At 37.0% G+C, this 18,999-nt stretch overlaps 2 protein-coding genes across 7 annotated transcripts in view; one reads left to right on the forward strand and one right to left on the reverse strand.

Annotated features, from left to right (window-relative positions):
* Positions 1-610: 610 nt before the first annotated feature.
* On the forward strand, positions 611-8,466 carry mrpl48 (mitochondrial ribosomal protein L48). The gene is made up of 8 exons (XM_050067824.1): positions 611-824; positions 2,205-2,263; positions 3,402-3,433; positions 3,567-3,646; positions 4,419-4,588; positions 6,028-6,130; positions 6,216-6,305; positions 8,245-8,466. Exons 1-8 carry the CDS (start codon positions 804-806, stop codon positions 8,320-8,322), a joined length of 633 nt encoding a protein of 210 aa, XP_049923781.1. The 5' UTR covers positions 611-803; the 3' UTR covers positions 8,323-8,466.
* Positions 8,467-8,940: 474 nt separating this feature from the next.
* Positions 8,941-18,999, reverse strand: part of LOC126404488 (NACHT, LRR and PYD domains-containing protein 12-like) — a 59,895-nt gene continuing 49,836 nt past the window's right edge. For 3 of the 6 annotated variants that reach the window (XM_050067731.1, XM_050067730.1, XM_050067732.1), the window contains exons 12-19: positions 15,122-15,165; positions 14,927-14,991; positions 14,185-14,399; positions 13,837-14,096; positions 13,548-13,676; positions 12,129-12,252; positions 11,926-11,961; positions 8,943-10,301 (exon numbers count right to left, since the gene is read on the reverse strand). In XM_050067731.1, the coding sequence (XP_049923688.1) occupies positions 10,024-10,301; positions 11,926-11,961; positions 12,129-12,252; positions 13,548-13,676; positions 13,837-14,096; positions 14,185-14,399; positions 14,927-14,991; positions 15,122-15,165 (1,151 nt within the window). In that variant the 3' untranslated portion in view covers positions 8,943-10,023. Of the gene's footprint in view, positions 10,302-11,925; positions 11,962-12,128; positions 12,253-13,547; positions 13,677-13,836; positions 14,097-14,184; positions 14,400-14,926; positions 14,992-15,121; positions 15,166-18,999 lie in introns of all 6 variants that reach the window. The other 3 variants (XM_050067735.1, XM_050067733.1, XM_050067734.1) reach the window with 3 other exon arrangements.

Genomic DNA, 18,999 nt, shown 5'->3' on the forward strand with positions numbered 1-18,999 from the left:
CTAACACCTCTGGATCCAGGGTGGGCTTTTTTAGTAGAGGTTTAATAACAGCTACCTTAAAAGACTGTGGTACATAGCCTGTTAATAAGGATATATTGATCATATCTAATATATGAGTGTTAACTAAAGGAAAGACCTCCTTAAGTAGCCTAGTTGGGATGGGGTCTAAGAGAAACGTTGATGATTTAGATGAAGAAATCACTGCGGTTTATGCCAACAAATAAATAGTATCCCAATAAATAAATAAAATAAATAAATTACAGCCCTTTGTTTGTCACCAAACATTCACTTCATTTTAACACAGAAATATAAAACACACACACACATATATATGTGTGTGTGCATATATATATATATATATATATATATATATATATACATATATATATATATATATATGTGTGTATATATGTATATATGTATGTATATATATAAAACGTGTTTAACAGAACACACCTCTTGCTTAAATCCAACCAATCCAACCAACGAAGGGAACAGAGTACTAGCCAATCAGAGGGAGTGTGGGGCGGGACATTTCTTCGCCATCCTCGGAAAATAAACCTCCCGGAACGTTTGTTCTGGCGCGTTCAATCCACGGACATAAAAACAGGACGGAGTAATTTTGTGTAAGCACTTCCGGGGTTAGTAGCAGCAGCAGCAGCAGCAGCAGCAGCGGCGGCGGCAGTAACCACATGTGTTTTGAATGTGTTTTATCGTAATTAAATGTACGCTACCTCGCCGAATCAGACCGTAACAGCCAGCGCGTGCTTTCCGTTAAACAGAGGGACAACGAGAGGTGAACAATGAGCGCTGTCCTTCGGAAGGTAACGATATTTTGTGTTTTCTCCGCCAAATGGTTCAGTTCCTTCACAGAGGTCATAGCTACAGCACAGACTGTGTCCACTACACAGTGATTTGAATGTTAGCATAGCATTAGTCAGCGTTAAAGGCAGGTTTAGCCTTTAACGAACGTTGTGTACGTGTTGCCCGTGTATGTTTGCGAGCTTGTGTGCAGATTCAACTTGAACCAACGAGTGCTTTTATTTTTGTTTTGTTTTTTAATGAATTAATGTTCCCCAAAATACAAAGTGATGTCTTGACATTACTCATTTGTCCTAACTACAGTCACAAACTTACAAAGACGGTGATAAAAGCATTAACTTAGGCACATGTACAGTTTAAGATAAGTAGAAGACGTCGATTGGCACTCTCATGACCATGGCGCCTAAATCCAATATGGCCGCCACCAGAAAATGATTTCAGACAGATTTGCAATGAAACATATTTTTTACTCTAACTTGTCTGGAGACAGAATGGAAATATTTCATCTCTTCATTTTAATCTGGGTGGAAGTGTGTGTGTAAATTCAATTTTTTGGGATAGCGACTATATTGGTAATACGCAAGTTAGAGATAATAAATAACAATATGATTAAAATAAATTATAAATCTGAGTATTTCACTGTGTTTCTATTGCTTAAAAATACGAAACAGGCATCAAGTTTGCCAAAAGAAAAAAAACACCTTTATGTTAGGTAGCCGCCATCTTGGAAATATGCAACGTAGGGGTCCAGATGCATCCAATCTACTGATGGTCAAATACCATAAAATAGACATCAAGCCTGCATTTGTAGCTCATCTGGTTCAGAAGTTGGGCACACACACTCAGTTTATACACACACAATCCAACATGGCCGCCACGCTAAAAACGTTTCAGCTCTAACATCTGAACCAGATAAGCTACCATTGCAAGCTTGGTGTCTATTTAATGGTTTCTGACCTTTAGAAATACATTGCTTATATTTATGATTAGATGCATCTGGACCTCTAATTAGCATATTTCCAAGATGGTGGCTACCTAAAATAGGTTTCAGCAGCATTGACAATGCAGAGGGAGAGCTGGAAGGTTTCTGCATCTCCAAATAGACCGCCAAACTGGGAGGTGTGACTTGTGTGTATGAATCAGTGCAGCTGGAGTTGAATGCCTGAACCAGCTCGCAGGTGTCGCTCCATGAATGATAGGCGCACTTTCCCACTGATATTCTCTTTCAACTAATCCCAGAGTGCAATATCGCAGTCTCTCACAATGTGTTTATTGCGCAAGTTGCCATGACGGCCAGAAAGTGATATATATTTGGCAGTTCTACAATACTGAGAAACTTATATAAAAAAATATACAAACTGATGTTACTCTGTGTTGTCCAGTTGCAGGTGTCCGTCACACAGCAGGCATTTGTGTTAAATCAAGCGCTAACATTATGCCGGTAAGTCTTTGCATTTCTTCTTTAATCCTGATTCCTCTTGTTGGCCTAACTGAAGGCTGTATTGTCAGGATGTGATCATTGTATTCTTTCATAGTAACAACTATAAAACCCCATCCCCACATGTACATTTTCATCTAAAGCCTTAAGGTTTTAGCATGACCAGTGTATTATTTTCACCCTTCTGAACATTGTTTTCTGCCTATTATGATGACATTTGATGCAACGAAGCAACTGCTGAGGCTCAGGAAGATGGCAGCATCGCTCCAGCAAAGTTTGATAGGGCAAGACGAGAGCGGTCAGATGATCTGACAGGTTGTTAACACACCAAACGTTTAGTTAGATGATTGAAACCACTTTATTTGGCGGTGAAAAAAATGGGAGCTAGTGATGGCCAAATGAAGCCTCATGAACCGCTTTCTTTATTTTCTGACCCCACCAGATGGCGCTCTTGGTCTAAAGATAAAGGCTGAAGGACTGGCAATGAAGTGTGCTTTCAAACCTTTGCTGAACACACAGCGCCATCTAGTGGCTTCAGAAAATAAAGACAGTGGTTCATGAGGCCTCATTTGGCCATCACTAATGGGAGCACCTGAAATGTTATATATAACCCTCTGCACACATCTCTGGTCAAAGTGATTTTATTTTTAACATTCACTGTCATTTTTGGGGCACGTCCCACTGGTAGGATGCCCCGGGGCAGACCCAGAACATGCTGGAGGGATTATATATCTCATCCAGCCTGGGAACACCTTGGGGTCCCCCAGGAGGAGCTGGAAAGCATTGATAGGGAGAGGGACGTCTGGGGTGCTTTGCTTGGCCTGTTGCCCCCACGACCCAGCCCCGTAGAAGCAGATGAAAATGGATGGAAGTGTATTTTTCTCTTCCTAATGAGTTTAATTATTCTGTAGGTTTGTTTAAAACCTGCCTGATTGTCTGACTTCAGTTTTCTTGCCCCGTCAAACTTCTTTTTAGCGATGTTGCTGCACTTTTCCACCAAAACCGGAGCTATCCAAAGTTGTACAACTGCAAGAATGTTGTATATTTATGTATTTAAATATTAGTTTCCAAAATGGTCATAAGTGACTTTTTTGGTAGTAATCCTCTGTTTCTAATACTGTTTTTGAATGATACTTTAAAGGGCCACGACATCCATCCAGCATCCGAATTGGGGTAAGTTTTAAAAAGACTGCTATGAGTAAAACATTTGTCCTTTGCATGTAAAATGCTGTATTTGTGTTTTACTGCCATCAGAGAAACTCTTGCAATGTGTCTTTAAATAGACAAATTTTCCTGTCATCCTCAGCCTCTGTACATGAAAGACAATACAAATCCATGCCAACCCACGGGATTGGGAGGTGGAGACATCTTTTGCTTAAAGGACCGGTAAGACTATTAAAACAGCATTACACTTCTGGAAAAATGTCAAGTTGTCTCTGTCTCTTTATGAGCTGTAAGTTTGTGGTCGGGTAAGACAGAATAGTTTTAAAGAATCCATCCACCGAAAAGCCAGACTTCACATGTTAGGCTGTGACGAGAAAACCTGATTTTGAGGATTACGTTTGTGGAGCCAACAACCAAGCTTCAATTCAATTTATCGGTAGTGGGGGGAAATCAATTTACTTAGTAACGTGACGTTATATCAGTTTCAAGAAGAACAAAGATGAAGTACAAAAGCAGACAATGGCAGGCGAATAGCAACTCGAATTCGCCAGCCCAGTGCAAACTCCCAGCTGGATCAGCAAACTTTATGTTGCTGCCGTTACACAGGTCAGACCAAACCTGCTGTAAACTTGTCGCTGGGGTTTGCTCTGGCTGATCTTGGGTTGCTACAGCCACTGCTGAGTCCGTATACGGAGCTTCTGCCCGCTCTCCTCATGGCAGATAGTCTCCTAACAGCAGGGAGTGGCAGAGGGACTGCGTGGTGTGCTAGTTAGCTAATTCTTGTCTCGTTTGTGGTCTGATAAACAGAGAAAGAGAGCGGGGTGATGTGTGTGTGTGTGTGTGTGTGTGTGTGTGTGAGTGTTGATTTTATTCCCATATTCAAACAGAAGTTTGAATAAAAAGTGGCAGTACTGAGGATATTCAATGACTGGTTTTGATAATGTTAAATACATGTCTGTGGTGAAATGACTCATGTTTTGTTGCCTTTTTTAAGCAAAAGAAAAGGAAAGAAAAACACCTGAAGAAAGCGATCATAGCAGAGACCGATACAGCATACGGCACGCTGAACGTGAAAATGTCGGGTCATGACATGGCGACTGTGGAGCATTACGCCAAGTTCGCCCATAACCTCTGCAACCGGCTCGGCATCGAAGTGGCAGAAAGGTGAGGATATTAAAAAAAGACATAGCTGTAGAATGAAAGGTTCAACATTCATCTGTTTAAGGAATCTGTGTTGGTTCAGAGTAAAGAATAACAGGCCAGTGATGCATGATCTAATCCAAGACTGCATACATCAGAGATGATCAAATATGAATACAGTATGGAGCTCAATGTTGAGTGCAATTTATTTAAGAGCAGTGATGGCCAAATGAGGCCTCATGAACCACTTTCTTTATTTTCTGACCCCACCAGATGGTGCTCTTGATTTAAAGATAAAGGCTGAAGGACTTGCAATGAAGTGTGCTTTCAAACCAGTCAGAGTCAGAAAATAAAGACAGTGGTTCATGAGGCTTCATTTGGCCATCACTATCTAAGATAACCTTTTTATTCCCAGCTGAACTGTATTTTATTTTCCCCCATGAAATTCTTCTCATAATGCGAAGATAATTATTTTCATTAATTCAGATAAACAAGCTGATTTGTCTGAAAGAGATTATTATCTCGTTAATTAAAAAAAAACAAACAGATTTTTTCCCCATTAAAACTTGTCATTATTTTGAGATAATAACGTTGTATATTCTGAAAAACCGTGCAGTTTCTTTCCATGAAAACTTTTCTTATAATTCAGAGATGATAATTTTTATTAGATTTTTTTTTTCCAGATATTTTTTCATGAAATAATAATTAATAAAAATAAAATAACAAAACAAGTCATTTCTTTCTCTCAGGATTTTAATTATCTCATTAATTCTGAAAACAAGCTGATTTTTTTGTCCATGAAAACTTTTCTTATAATTTAAAATATTAATCTCATATTTGTTGAAACAAGTCATGTTTTTTTCCCTCATGGAAATCTCCGCATAATTCTGAGATTACTATCTTGTTAATTTAGAAAAACAAGCAGATTTTTTGGCATGAAAACTTATTACAATTTTAGGTAATAATCTTGTATATACAGAAAAATGCTCATTATTTTGAGGTAATAATCTTGTTAATAAAAAAGTTTTTTCCCCCATCACACTCCTATTATAATTCTAAAATAATAATCTCACATATTCAGAAACATGAGTAAATTTTTTTCTCATGAAATTCTTCCCATAATTCTGAGGTGACAATCTCATTATTTTAGAAAACAAGAGCAGAATTTCTTTCCCCACGAGGAATTTTTCTCATAATTCGGGTTAATAATCTTGCCAGTACAGAAAAACATAGCAGTATATTTCCCTCCGGTGAATGCATTATGCTTCTGTATAGATGTATAAGATCCAGTAAAATACGTCCATTTACAAATTAATTAAATAGAAACAAACCTTCAAATCCTTGATGTGTGTGTGTGCGTGCGTGCGTGCGTGCGTGCGTGCGTGCGTGCGTGCGTGTGTGTGATTGTTGCAGCAAAGTAGAAAAGATACTTTGACCACCTTTTGATTGTTTTTCACACGCAGCTACGCTTTGCCCACCAAGAGCACAGAGGTCATGCTGATGCAGGAGCAAAGCACCAAGATGTACATTGATGCCGTGCTGAAGACTCACGAGCGAGTCGTCCAGGTAAAACTCATCTGATTAACTCAGCCGCTGGAATCTCTGTACCAAGACCTGACCACTGAAGCGTGTCATTTGTCTGTCTGTCCAGTTGAGTTGTCTAGACGCCACGCTGTCTCCCATTTTCATGGACGTTCTTTTGAAGAATCAGCCAGAGGGAGTTCAGCTCTCTATGAATGAGGTGAGTTGGCCCCAACACGTCATACTGAAGCACCATCATGGAAGAGATTTGGAAAATCAAACGTATCTAAGTAGTTTTGAAAATCTCTGTCTGAATTTAGGTTGTTGGTCTGTTAGTTAACACAAAATGGCCAAATGTATGTGGACACCAAAACATTTTGTGTGGCAGGGAGACTGGATTTTGTCCCCCACCACTGCACTGAACAGGAGGAATGGTTTCAGTGAGGAAAACCTGTTTCAGCGTTCATAAGGGTCACCTGACTTCGATTTAAGGGCCCTCACCTCCAAGCTGACAGTCAGCTCTCAATCAGTGTCAGGCTGTCAGTGAGCGCCTGTCACCCCAGCTTCTGTGGTGTGTCCTGCACAGTTGGCACTAGTTGTGCGCTGTTTTGTGGCTGATTCAGCATGTTAATTCTTGTTCATTCAGAAAAACTCTTATATTCCGAGATAATGACTTTGTTAATTCAGAAAAACAAGCTCACTTTTTCCCCATGAAAAGTCTCATCATAATTCTGAAGTAATAAACCCATATGTTCCCATCATTCATTCTGAGATTATTATCTTGATAATTCAGTAAAACAGCCATTTTTTTTTTTAACATCAAATTTTTATAATTTTGAGATAATAATCTTGTATATTCAGAAAAATACAGCAGGATTATTTTCATTCAAACTGTTCTTATTAATCTTAATAATCTCAAAAATTTGAAAAAACTAGTCAATTTTTTTTTTCATATTTCTGAGATAATAATCTTGTTAATTCAGTAAAACAAGTAGATTTTCCCCCCATGAAAACTCAAATCATAATTCTGAAATAATAATCCCATATATTTGAAAAAGAGTCAATTTTTTTTCCCGTAATTCTGAGATTATTATCTCGTCAATCTAATAAAATCTAAAATAATTAAATAAAATCTTTGTTAATTTAGAAAACAAGCTTATTTTTTCTCCCATGAAAACACCTACTGTGGGGCGTCGGTGGCTTAGTGGTAGAGCAGGCACCCAATGTCCAAGACTGTTGCCGCAGCGGCCCAGGTTCGACTCCAGCCTGTGGCCCTTTGGTGCATGTCTCTCCCTTTCTCTCTCTACCCCTTTCACACTTGTCTGTCCTATCAATTAAAGGCAAAAAATGCCCTAAAAAATCTTAAAAAAAAAAAAAAAAAAAACTACTGTAATTCTGAAATAATCTCATATATTCAGAAAAACAAGTCAATTATTTTTTCATGAAATTCTTCTCATAATTCAGAGATTTTTTAAATTAATTTAGAAAAACAAGCACAATTTTTTCATGAAAACTCTAATCATAATTCTGAAATTATCTCAGAATTGAGACAAAAAAATTCACGAGAAAAAAATGACTTTTTTTTTAATACATGGGATTATTTCATCTCATTAATTAAAAAAAAACAAGCAGATGTTTTTTCCATGACAACTCTTCTCATAATTCTGAGAATAATCTCATTCATTTAGAAAAACAAGCAGATTTTTTTTACCCATGACAACTTGTCAGAATCTTGAGCTAATAGTTTTGTATTTTCAGTAAAATAGGGTAGAATTTTTCATGCAAACCTTTCTTATAATTCTGAGATAATGATCCTGTTAGGTGCAGAACATACATGCCAGTTGGCAGTGGGTTGTGGTCTTTGCAGTGTGCTCAAGCGCAACTTTTTGGCTGAGATACAGGCGATGTGAGGTGATGCAACACTTGGCCTTTGTCGCTACTAGCTCTTTGAAGTCAGTTTGGTGTGTCTGGGCCTTAAAACAGACTTGAAAAACTGTGAACCTGTCATTAAATTGGAGCCATGAGGCCAATCCCAAACCATGGAAAGACCAAATATACACAGTCAGGTGTGTCCATATACTTTTGGCCATATAGTGTATATGAATAAGAACCCACGTCTAAAGATCTCCCCACCTCTCCCATCCCTGTTTCCCTCTCAGCACTCAGAGACTGATTACCAAGCTCGCTTCAAGAGTCGCCCAGCGCTGGAGGGGCTCATGGAGAAGATAAACCAATAGGAACTGTGTCTTCAAAATTGTATTTGACACATTACATCGTGTCTATCTGTCCGATTTTGTTTATTTATTCCCTGGCTTTCCCCGAACTGAATGCTGTTTAAAGAAAATGCAAAATAAAACCTCGCCTATTTTTTTCCAAATTGAGACGTTGTCATATTTAATGCTCCAGTTTTGTTTCATAAGAGTAAAATTTGGGCACAAAAATTAAAAATATAAAGTGACTGTTCATCACAAAAATGAAACATAGACATGATTCCTCTTACTCACACCAAAACAATCTAGACTGATAAACGTATCAGTCTAGATTTTTTGGTGTGAGTTGCCGAGTGTTTAAGTATCGCCCGGAGAGATGTCTACCTTCTCTCAAATATAATGGAACTAGATGGCACTCAGCTTGTGGTGCTCAAAGTGCCAAGAAAATACATTTGAAAAACTCAACAGCAATGTCTCTTTCCAGAAATCATGACCTGGTTACTCAAGATAATCCACAGACCTTGTTGTGAGCAGTTTTGTGTAGGAACTGTTTTCTTTTTACCAAACTACACCTAGTGATGGCCAATGAGGCCTCATGAAACACGTCTTTATTTTCTAAAGCCACCAGATGGCGCTGTCTGGTTGACAAAGGTTTGAAAGCACGCTTCATTGCCAGTCCTTCAGCCTTTATCTTTAAACCAAGAGCGCCATGTGGTGGGGTCAGAAAATAAAAGTGGTTCATGAGGCTTCATTTGGCCGTCACTAACTACACCCACCAACTGCATCACTGTGCAAAAGGAAGCGTGCATCTAGTCATGGTGCTCGTGATGGCACAAGATGTAAATATTAGTGGCGCTCTCCTCGGCTGAGCTGTAACATTGCCTAGCTCAGTGGTGCTAGCTGAGCTTGGAGTAGTTGCACACTGCCGTCTGCACTTTTGACAAGCTGAGTATCATTTAGTGCCGTTTGATTGGAGAGAGGGCAGACATCTCCACATCTGATAGCTCCAACACTCAGCAACTCCCACAATAAAAAAAAATCTAGACTGATAAATAGCACTACAGGTAAGAGGAACACATAGCACTTTGCAGTTCACCTGTTTAATGGACGACCTGCTTTACCGCCGCCTTGTGGGTAACTCACTCTAGGTTTGTGTGTGAAAAAGCTGAGACCAAAAAAAACAAAGTTAAACAATTATCAGGTGTAAAATTTATTTAAAAAAGAAAAAATATATACACAGGTAAAAAAAGCTTCAACCTAAAAATGTAGTTATTGTTTTTAAAAGGTGACAATACAGTAAATAATTCATGTTGTGGGCAGGGAAACATAGTAAAAACATTGGACATTTATTATATCAAATCTGTAAAAAAGTGCATCTCAGTATGTACACATTCTCAAGTTAAGGTCAGAGGTTTCACAAAGAAAAAAAGACACAAATTAATTTACATTTACATTCAAACCATATTAATACAATGTAATACGATACATCAATCGAAATACTTATTTCTTTCTCAACTTAAACAAATAACATTTTAGTTTACCTTTAGCTTTGGTTATTAAAGAAGTGTGAAAAAGTCATGGCCCAAAATCAAGCAGGACTTTCTACAGCAAGAAAATCATCAGCACCATCTGGTGGACAAACTACGCAATGGAGATGCTGTTTCTTAGGGTGCTTTCAGGCCTAGCGTTGTCTTGCTTTGGTCTGAAACAAACTCTTAGGACATTCTTTCACCAAGATCCCTCAAGCTCAGAAATGAGAGGCCTCATACTCTTCATCCCTTTTAGGATTTCATAAAGTGCGTTTTTGCCCTTGTTTCCAGCTGCAGTCACAAACCTGTGAATGTCCCTCATCTGGTCTCGTGTGGTTTTTAAAGCTGTCACAGCATCATAGCTCGCCTTTGAGATCAACTCTCTATCCAGGAGCTCGTCCAGGATGGCTACTGTTTCATACACTCTCTCAATCAGAACTGTCCGATGGCGATCCACGAAATGTTGACCTGAGGCAGCTAAAAAAAAAAAAGTAGTCACAAGTTAAACTAGTAGGTTAAGGAACTGAAAAATAAATAAGGGGGAGCAATTGTGTCTGGGACAACACTGTAAAGTCATTTTATCATGAAATCCTAATTTAAGGCGTCCAAGCAGCAAAGCTTCACATTATTTTTCTACTTTTTTTTCCTCCACTAAAAGTGTTCGTGCAGCAAAGACCGACCCAGAAACATCACAAAGGGGCAGGTGGGTTGCAAATCCCAGCCACTATCCAGGCAATTATTACCCTCACTGACCTCAAGGTAGCACTGTAATAATCAGGTTTTACTTTCTCAATTGGTTTCGTCTAGAGTACAAAATTCTTTCATTCAAATGTTGTGATACTTTCCCCTCAATTTGACATCTGTCGGGAATGGCTGGGCAAATCCTCCCAAAATGTAGTCATCATCTACAGACTTCACTGATCTTAAAAGGTCCAGTGTGTAAGATTTAGGGGGATTTAATGGCATCTAGTGGTGAGAAGAGGACTGCACATTGCAACCAGCTGAAACTTCTCCCGGTTAGAATTCCTTAAGCGTTCATTGTTCAGGAGGTTTTTGCCAGGAGCTGAATTATCCACAGAAACTGGTAAAACCACTGAATAAAGCAATTTCATGTTAAGAAATAAGTGCTTTTCCAGTGCTGTCCTCGCAGAGGGCTGCTAACCAGTGATGGCCAAATGAGGCCTCATGAACCACTGTCTTTATTTTCTGAAGCCACTAGATGGCGCTGTCTGTTCAACAAAGGTTTGAAAGCACACTTCATTGCAAGTCCTTCAGCTTTTATCTTTAAACCAAGACTGCCATCTGGTGGGGTCAGAAAATAAAGAAAGTGATCCATGAGGCTTCATTTGGCCATCACTACTGCTAACTACAGTGGGGGACGTGAAAACAGCCCTATCTAGAGCCTGTGGTTAGTTTGTCCGTTCTGGGCTACTGTAGAAATACAGTAGTGCAAAATGGTGATCTACGTGGACTAAAACCTGCTCTCTGCGTAGATATAAATGGCTTAATTTAATTGTTTGAAACAAGTCTTATTTCCAGGTGAGTCTACACTAAAGAAAACATACTTATTATATTAAATTGAATTTCTGCCAATATTTCACCATGAATCCTACACACTGGACCTTTAAATTGTTAATGAAATTTCAATGTGTCCACTTTAATTATATAAGCCAATCAATTTAAAATTAAAACGGCTAAAAATATTGTCATGTGAAATTCGTAGCTCATGACCTTAAGTAAATACATCAAATGTTTTTAGAAGTAGATATATGTACCTTAACTGAACAGGAGGATATAGAAATGACCATGATGAATTTTTTTTTAAGTTTTGCTTCTTGTCAGTTAACCCTTTGAGTAAAATGGATTGATTTTTTTAAAAACATGGGAAGAAGGCAATGACCAATGAAAGAAAAATGACCCCAAAAAATAGCAGGAAATTAATAAAAAGAGAAAATAAAAATAAAAAACAAGAAAATTAGTTTAAATAATAAAATAATAAATAACAATTATATAATAAATAAATAATTCTGTACCTAAGTAATTTTGTAATTACTTAGTTACAATAATAATAACAGTAACAAAATAATTTATTTTTTCTTACCTTGCTTATGATCAGTGCTCTGACTTTGATAGTCCTCTGAAATAAAATACAGGCCACAACTCTGGTCAGTTCATAGATAATTAGCTGAATTAATCATTTTTCTTTCAACACACACGACATTTGGTTTGCCAACTGTGCAAAACTGGCTAAAAAACAAAGATGGTGCAAATTAATTAGTGTTAAATTATTTAAAAACTACTGACCTTTGTAAATGGAACAGGTCCAGACAGTGTTTTGCTCACTCTCAAGCTTGAGGGTGAAGTCGCTGTCTGCATTTCTGATGAACACCTCAAATAAATTTCTGCCATCATTTCTGAGCTCCCGTGTCTGTGGAAAACATAATGCAAAGGGTTTAAGACTTTTTTTTTTTTTAGAAATAATATTTTCACTTAAGAGGGATCCTTTACGTCATACATTTTCCTATTATACTTAACACCAGCCCGGGAAACCTGGCGAATCTACAAGCTCATGTTTCATTTGCTCTGGCAGATGCGTCTGGTTCACTGGCAGTTTTACATGCTTGCACTGGTGGGTTCGTCTTGTACTGGTGGGTGTGGTTTGTAGGGGCGTGTCATGTAGGCTCCAAATGGAAGGTGGCGGCAGATTTACATGTCTCGTTGATCATGAACTGATGTGTAGGAATGGTAGGCGAGACATGGGGTCGGTGGGCGGGCCGTGTTGCTGCTACGGCTGAAACTATACATACTCGCATTGGTGAGTTTGTCTTGTACTGATGAGCGCAGTTTGTAGGGGTGTGTTGTGTAGTCTCCAAATGGAAGGTGGTGGTAGATTTACATGTCTCGCTCAGCGTTACTCCAGCTGTAGCTGTACTGACTCGGACAACTTATGGAGCCTTTACTCTTAATGCAAAATAGTGTTTTAGCTTGCACACTGCCATGCCAGGGACACTATGGTGAACATACAGAGAGCTTAGTGAAGAGGAGCGCCACTGAGGCAGTTTTGAAAACAACAAAGATGGCTGCAGCTCATGTGAAACTTTCTATTGAAGCACGTTTTTCAAATTTGAATGGCAAAAATGGCGCAGATAAATCGATATGACACCATCACAACTCCTCTCTGTGTGCTGTAGTCTGTTGCCAATTGTCCATCACTCAGCGCTACGTCAAGTTTTGTTGCTCTGATTGGTTGTGGATTTATACCAGTGGTTCCCAACTGGTCCACCAACGAGGTCCAGATTGCCCCTTAGTCATTAGTTCAAGGTCCACACAGTTTAATATATTCAGCGTCATACTTCTGTTTTGCCATGTCACCGAGCACTCTACAGCAGGAAGCAGCACTTCAGAATAAAAGCTTGTGCCGTAAATTCGCTGTCCTTCAAAATTAGTGTTTTTTACAAACTTGGCACGTCACTTGCGGTCCATTCAGAATGGACCTGCGACCCACCAGTTGGGAACCACTGGTCTTTACAGTAGTGTCCAGAGGCATTTTGATCTACAGCCCACTGGAAATAAAAAATAAACTGAGAGGTTCCAGACTCACTTGCATTTGCAAATTGGTCCGGTGATGCTAGGCTAACTGAACACTGTTCTAAATAATGAAATTTAAAACCGCTAGTGTACTGTGAATACTGAGCCCCTGATATTCAAACAGTTGAAACGTACGCTGGGTTGAATTTTTGCATCCGCCTTGTCTGTTGTGAGGGAGAAATTACTTCCCAACTGCATGGACTTGTCTGGGCCTGGTTTTAGGATCTTTGTGGATCCACAGGAGTTTTGCTGTTTTTCCACTTCCTGTTAAAAAAAACAAAAACAAAAAAAGCATAAACAATCCTTAAGCTCAAAGTAGCTGACGTGGTTTTGGTGCTTTTATCAGGTGATGGAAATATGATATTGTCGCCATGCTGCTTTCAATTGCATCTTATAACGCTTTGAATTAAAATAAATGACGAACCTTTTGCAGAGCAGGATCGGGTGGCACCAGGTAAACATGCAATGTAAGGGCATCTTGGATTTTCATGAATATCAACACGTCGTAGAAAAGTTTGACAGGCAAGCGGAGTATCTTCCGGATCATGACCATTCGTGGAGAGAAGACTGGCTGGACTAACTTGACGTGGGACGATGTCACTTCAGACACTTGTTCCAAAACATCTCCACAGGTATCCATGTGCAGAACTACAAACATGTCATCCAAACATTTGGAGTTCTGATCTGCAATGAAAAGTGCAGTTTTAGTGGATGGATCAATATGTCTTTGCATGTTGTAAAATGCCGATTAACTTTTTGGATTACACCTCACCTACACAGACCCAGTGTGGCAGATGCACCTCCTCCAACTTCCCAGCTGTGACTGTGATGTCCAGTAGGGGTCCTGCTGGCATGTAATCCATGCATGAGGGCCTCTCCCCGAGTTCCTCCCATGAGCAGAACTGGTATTTGAAGCTGACCTTTTCCTTACAAACCCAGCGCAGGGCAGACACACGGCATTCAAAGCGACCTGCTTCAGACTGGAGGCTAAGGAGTGAAAAAGAAACACAAATGGGTTTGGATGTACTACACACTGACACACTGACGTTGCTGTTTTTCTAAAAAAGTGTGATCCATTTTCTGTGGTACATTGTAATGGTATGCCATGGTAAGGAAACTATAGTTATTTATAGATACAGACAGGAAATATCTGAGTAGTTAGTGATGGCCAAATGAGGCCTCATGAACCACTGTCTTTATTTTCTGAAGCCACCAGATGGCACTGTCTGGTCAACAAAGGTTTGAAAGCACATTTCATTGTAAGTCCCTCAGCATTTATCTTTAAACCAAGAGCGCCATCTGGTGGGGTCAGAAAATAAAGAAAATAGTTCATGAGGCTTCATTTGGCCATCACTAGATATAGTCAGTGAAAATTCTTGAAATCATTCAGCCTCAAAGTAAAGCTGCCTTGAAATTGCCTCCACAGTGGGCTCCTTCAGGCTGATTTTGGTTTAATTTCACCAGAGAGTGGTTCAGAGCTAAAATATTTTAAGAATATATATATATTTTTTTACCTATAGGTTTGATCCTCATCAGTTGTGTTGACCACAGGTTCAAGTTCGGTCCAGTCACTGGATTCCTGTTTCAGAGGACAATACATTTCTGATAATTAGCGGAGCTCAGCTATTCTACAGACGTATTAAAATATCTGAACATATGTCTATTGAAAAAATATATATTAAAAAATTAAATAAAAACAAAAATCTTACCACTGCACTGGCAAGGGTTCCAAGCTTCACCTTTCCAGAGGGCCCTTTGAAATCGATAAAATAAATAAAACTACTGATTAAAACATAGCTTGGGGTCTTCATGAAATATGTACATTATATAAAATACGAATGTTTTCATAAAATGGCATTTTTGAAAATATTTCTGATAGCATGCTATTCTGTGACTTTTTTTATGACATTTGTGATGGCATACTATGCTATGATGTGTTAACTGGCATTTGTATGGCACTATATTGTGATATTTTTAAATTGCATACACTACTATGTCTTTTTTAGTTGAAGTTTAAATGACAAGCTACACTATATATACTATGACATTTAATTACATATTTGGTTACTATTGTTTTTTATGGGATTCTATGACTTAAATTATGACCCCATTTTTTTGTTTGCAATTTTGATATCACACTATATATGTTTTTATATCATTTTTGATGTCATACTATACAGTAAGATGTTTTTTGTGACATTTTTGATGTCATACTTTATTATGTTTTTATGACGTTTTTGATATCATACTATACTATGACGTTTTTATATCATTTTTGATGTCATACTATATACTAAGATGTTTTTTGTGACATTTTTGATGTCGTACAATATTATGACGCTTTTATATCATTTTTGATGTCGTACTATATTACGTTTTTTATGACATTTTTGATGTCATACCATACTATGACGTTTTTATGACATTTTCGATGTCATACTATACTATGACTTTTTTGTGTGACATTTTTGATGTCGTACTATACTATGATGTTTTTGACGTTTTTGATGTCATACCATACTATGACGTTTTAATATTTTTGATGTCATACTATACTTTGACGTTTTTGTGTGACATTTTTGATGTTGTACTATACTATGACGTTTTTATGACATTTTTGATGTCATACTATACTATGACGTTTTTGTGTGACATTTTTGATGTCGTACTATACTATGATGGTTTTGACATTTTTGATGTCATACTATACTATGACGTTTTTATAATATTTTTGATGTCATACTATACTATGACTTTTTTTTATGACATTTTTGATGTCATACTATACTATGACATTTTTGTGTAACATTTTTGATGTCATACTATACTATGACGTTTTTGTGTGACATTTTTGATGTCGTACCATACTATGACGTTTTTGTGTGACATTTTTGATGTCGTACCATACTATGACGTTTTTGTGTGAAATTTTTGATGTCGTACCATACTATGACGTTTTTGTGTGACATTTTTGATGTCAAACTATACTATGACGTTTTTGTGTGACATTTTTGATGTCAAACTACTATGACGTTTTTGTGTGACATTTTTGATGTCGTACTATACTATGACGTTTTTATGACATTTTTGATGTCATACTATAGTATGACTTTTTTATGACATTTTTGATGTCACACTATACTATGACGTTTTTATGACATTTTTGATGTCGTACTGTACTATGATGGTTTTGACATTTTTGATGTCAAACTATACTATGACTTTTTTGTGTGATATTTTTGATGTCATACTATACTATGACATCTTTATGACATTGTTGCTGTCATACTATACTATGTTTTTGACATTTTTGATGTCATACTATACTATGACTTTTTAATGACATTGTTGCTGTCATACTATACTATGACGTTTTTATGACATTTTTGATGTCATACTATACTATGACTTTTTTGTGACATTTTTGATGTCGTACTATACTATGATGGTTTTGACATTTTTGATGTCATACCATACTATGACGTTTTTATGACATTTATGATGTCATACTATACTATGACGTTTTTGTGTGACATTTTTGATGTCAAACTATACTATGACGTTTTTGTGTGACATTTTTGATGTCGTACTATACTATGATGGTTTTGACATTTTTGAAGTCATACTATACTATGACTTTTTAATTACACTTTTTAATGTCATACTATACTATGACGTTTTTATGACATTTTTGATATCATACTATACTATGACTTTTTTGTGTGACATTTTTGATGTCAAACTATACTATGATGGTTTTGACATTTTTGATGTCATACCATACTATGACGTTTTTATGACATTTTTGATGTCATACTATATACTATGATGTTTTTATATCATTTATGTCATACTTTAATATGACCTTTTTAATTACATTTTCGCTGTCACATTATACTATAACTTTTTATGACATTTTTGATGTCATCCTATACTATGTTTTTATGACATTTTTTGATGGTATAATATACTGTGATGTTTTTGATTACATTTAATGCCATACTATACAATGGCATTTTTGATATCCTATAATATGATTTTTTTAATTTTTTTTTTAGCATTTTTGATGTCATCCTATACTATGACGTTTTTGATGTCATTCTCCCGTATGACGTTTTTATGACATTTTTGATGTGATGTTTTTTGTATACTTTACATGCTCAATTATGACATTTAATGTTACATTTTGATGTCATACTACACTATTACTTTTTAATTGTATTTTCATGACATACTACTATGATATTTTTGATGATATTTTGATTGTATACTACACTGTGGCCATACTATGACATTATTCATGACATTCTATTCTTCACTCTCCAGCATCTCATTTTTTAAGACACATCGAATAAATTTCATCCTCTACTGAGATTCTCACCAACCTCTAGTCGTGTACCATTGTAAGCATCCTCACCAACTGCATCAGAGTGCGGTAAGGCAACTGTCTGTCTCAGATCGGAAAGCACTGCAGAGAGTGGTGAAAACTGCACAACGGATCATCAGTTCTCCGCTTCCTGCCATTGGACTGTCCAACGCAAGGATATTTACACTCCTGTCTATACTGTGTATATTGGATCATTAGTGTATTCACTGTATTCATATCATACCTCCAGCTGTTTAATTTGTATATAATCTCCTCCAACGTATATCATTGTACTTAACACTCTGCATTCTATGTTTTGCACTTCTATCTCCATGTCCAATTATGATCATAAATAAATACATCTAAGAATATTTAAACACACTTTTAATACTGGTAATACTGCTCATACTGTACATATTTAGTACATTCATACCCTATTTACTTAAAATTCTATTCATCTCATATGTTTTGCAAATTCTCTGTAAGTAAATCTGTACTGAAGTGCTGTTTGAACTTTTGATCAAATGCCAAACTGCATTCAGTCTCACGCCACTGTCTTAGAACCTGTACTCCTTGCAATGACAATAAAGTTGAATGTAATCTGCAACACAATGCCTTTTCTTTTTATTTCTGATGACATAATACTTAGTACATATTTTTTAATGACATTTTTGATGTCATACTATACTATGACGTTTATTTTTCATGGTTTTGGATGACATACTATACTATGACTTTTTCATGCAGTTTTGAACGACATGGTATAGTATGACTTTTTTATGCCATTTTGAACGACATGCTATTGTATGACTTTTTTATGCAGTTTTGAATGACATGCTATGCTATGACTTTTTTATGCAGTTTTGAATGACATGCTATAGTATGACTTTTTTATGCAGTTTTGAACGACATGCTATACTATGACTTTTTTATGCAGTTTTGAACGACATAATATCCTATGACTTTTTTATGCAGTTTTGAAAGACATGCTATAGTATGACTTTTTTTATGCAGTTTTGAACAACATGCTATACTATAACTTTGTTATGCCATTTTGAACTACATGCTGTATTATGACTTTTTTTATGCAGTTTTGAACAACATGCTATACTATGACTTTTTTATGCAGTTTTGAATGACATGCTATAGTATGACTTTTTTATGCAGTTTTGAACTACATGCTATATTATGACTTTTTTATGCAGTTTTGAACGACATGCT

The sequence above is a fragment of the Epinephelus moara genome, chromosome 17 (genome assembly GCF_006386435.1).
Source record: "Epinephelus moara isolate mb chromosome 17, YSFRI_EMoa_1.0, whole genome shotgun sequence".
Classification (NCBI taxonomy): domain Eukaryota; kingdom Metazoa; phylum Chordata; class Actinopteri; order Perciformes; family Serranidae; genus Epinephelus; species Epinephelus moara.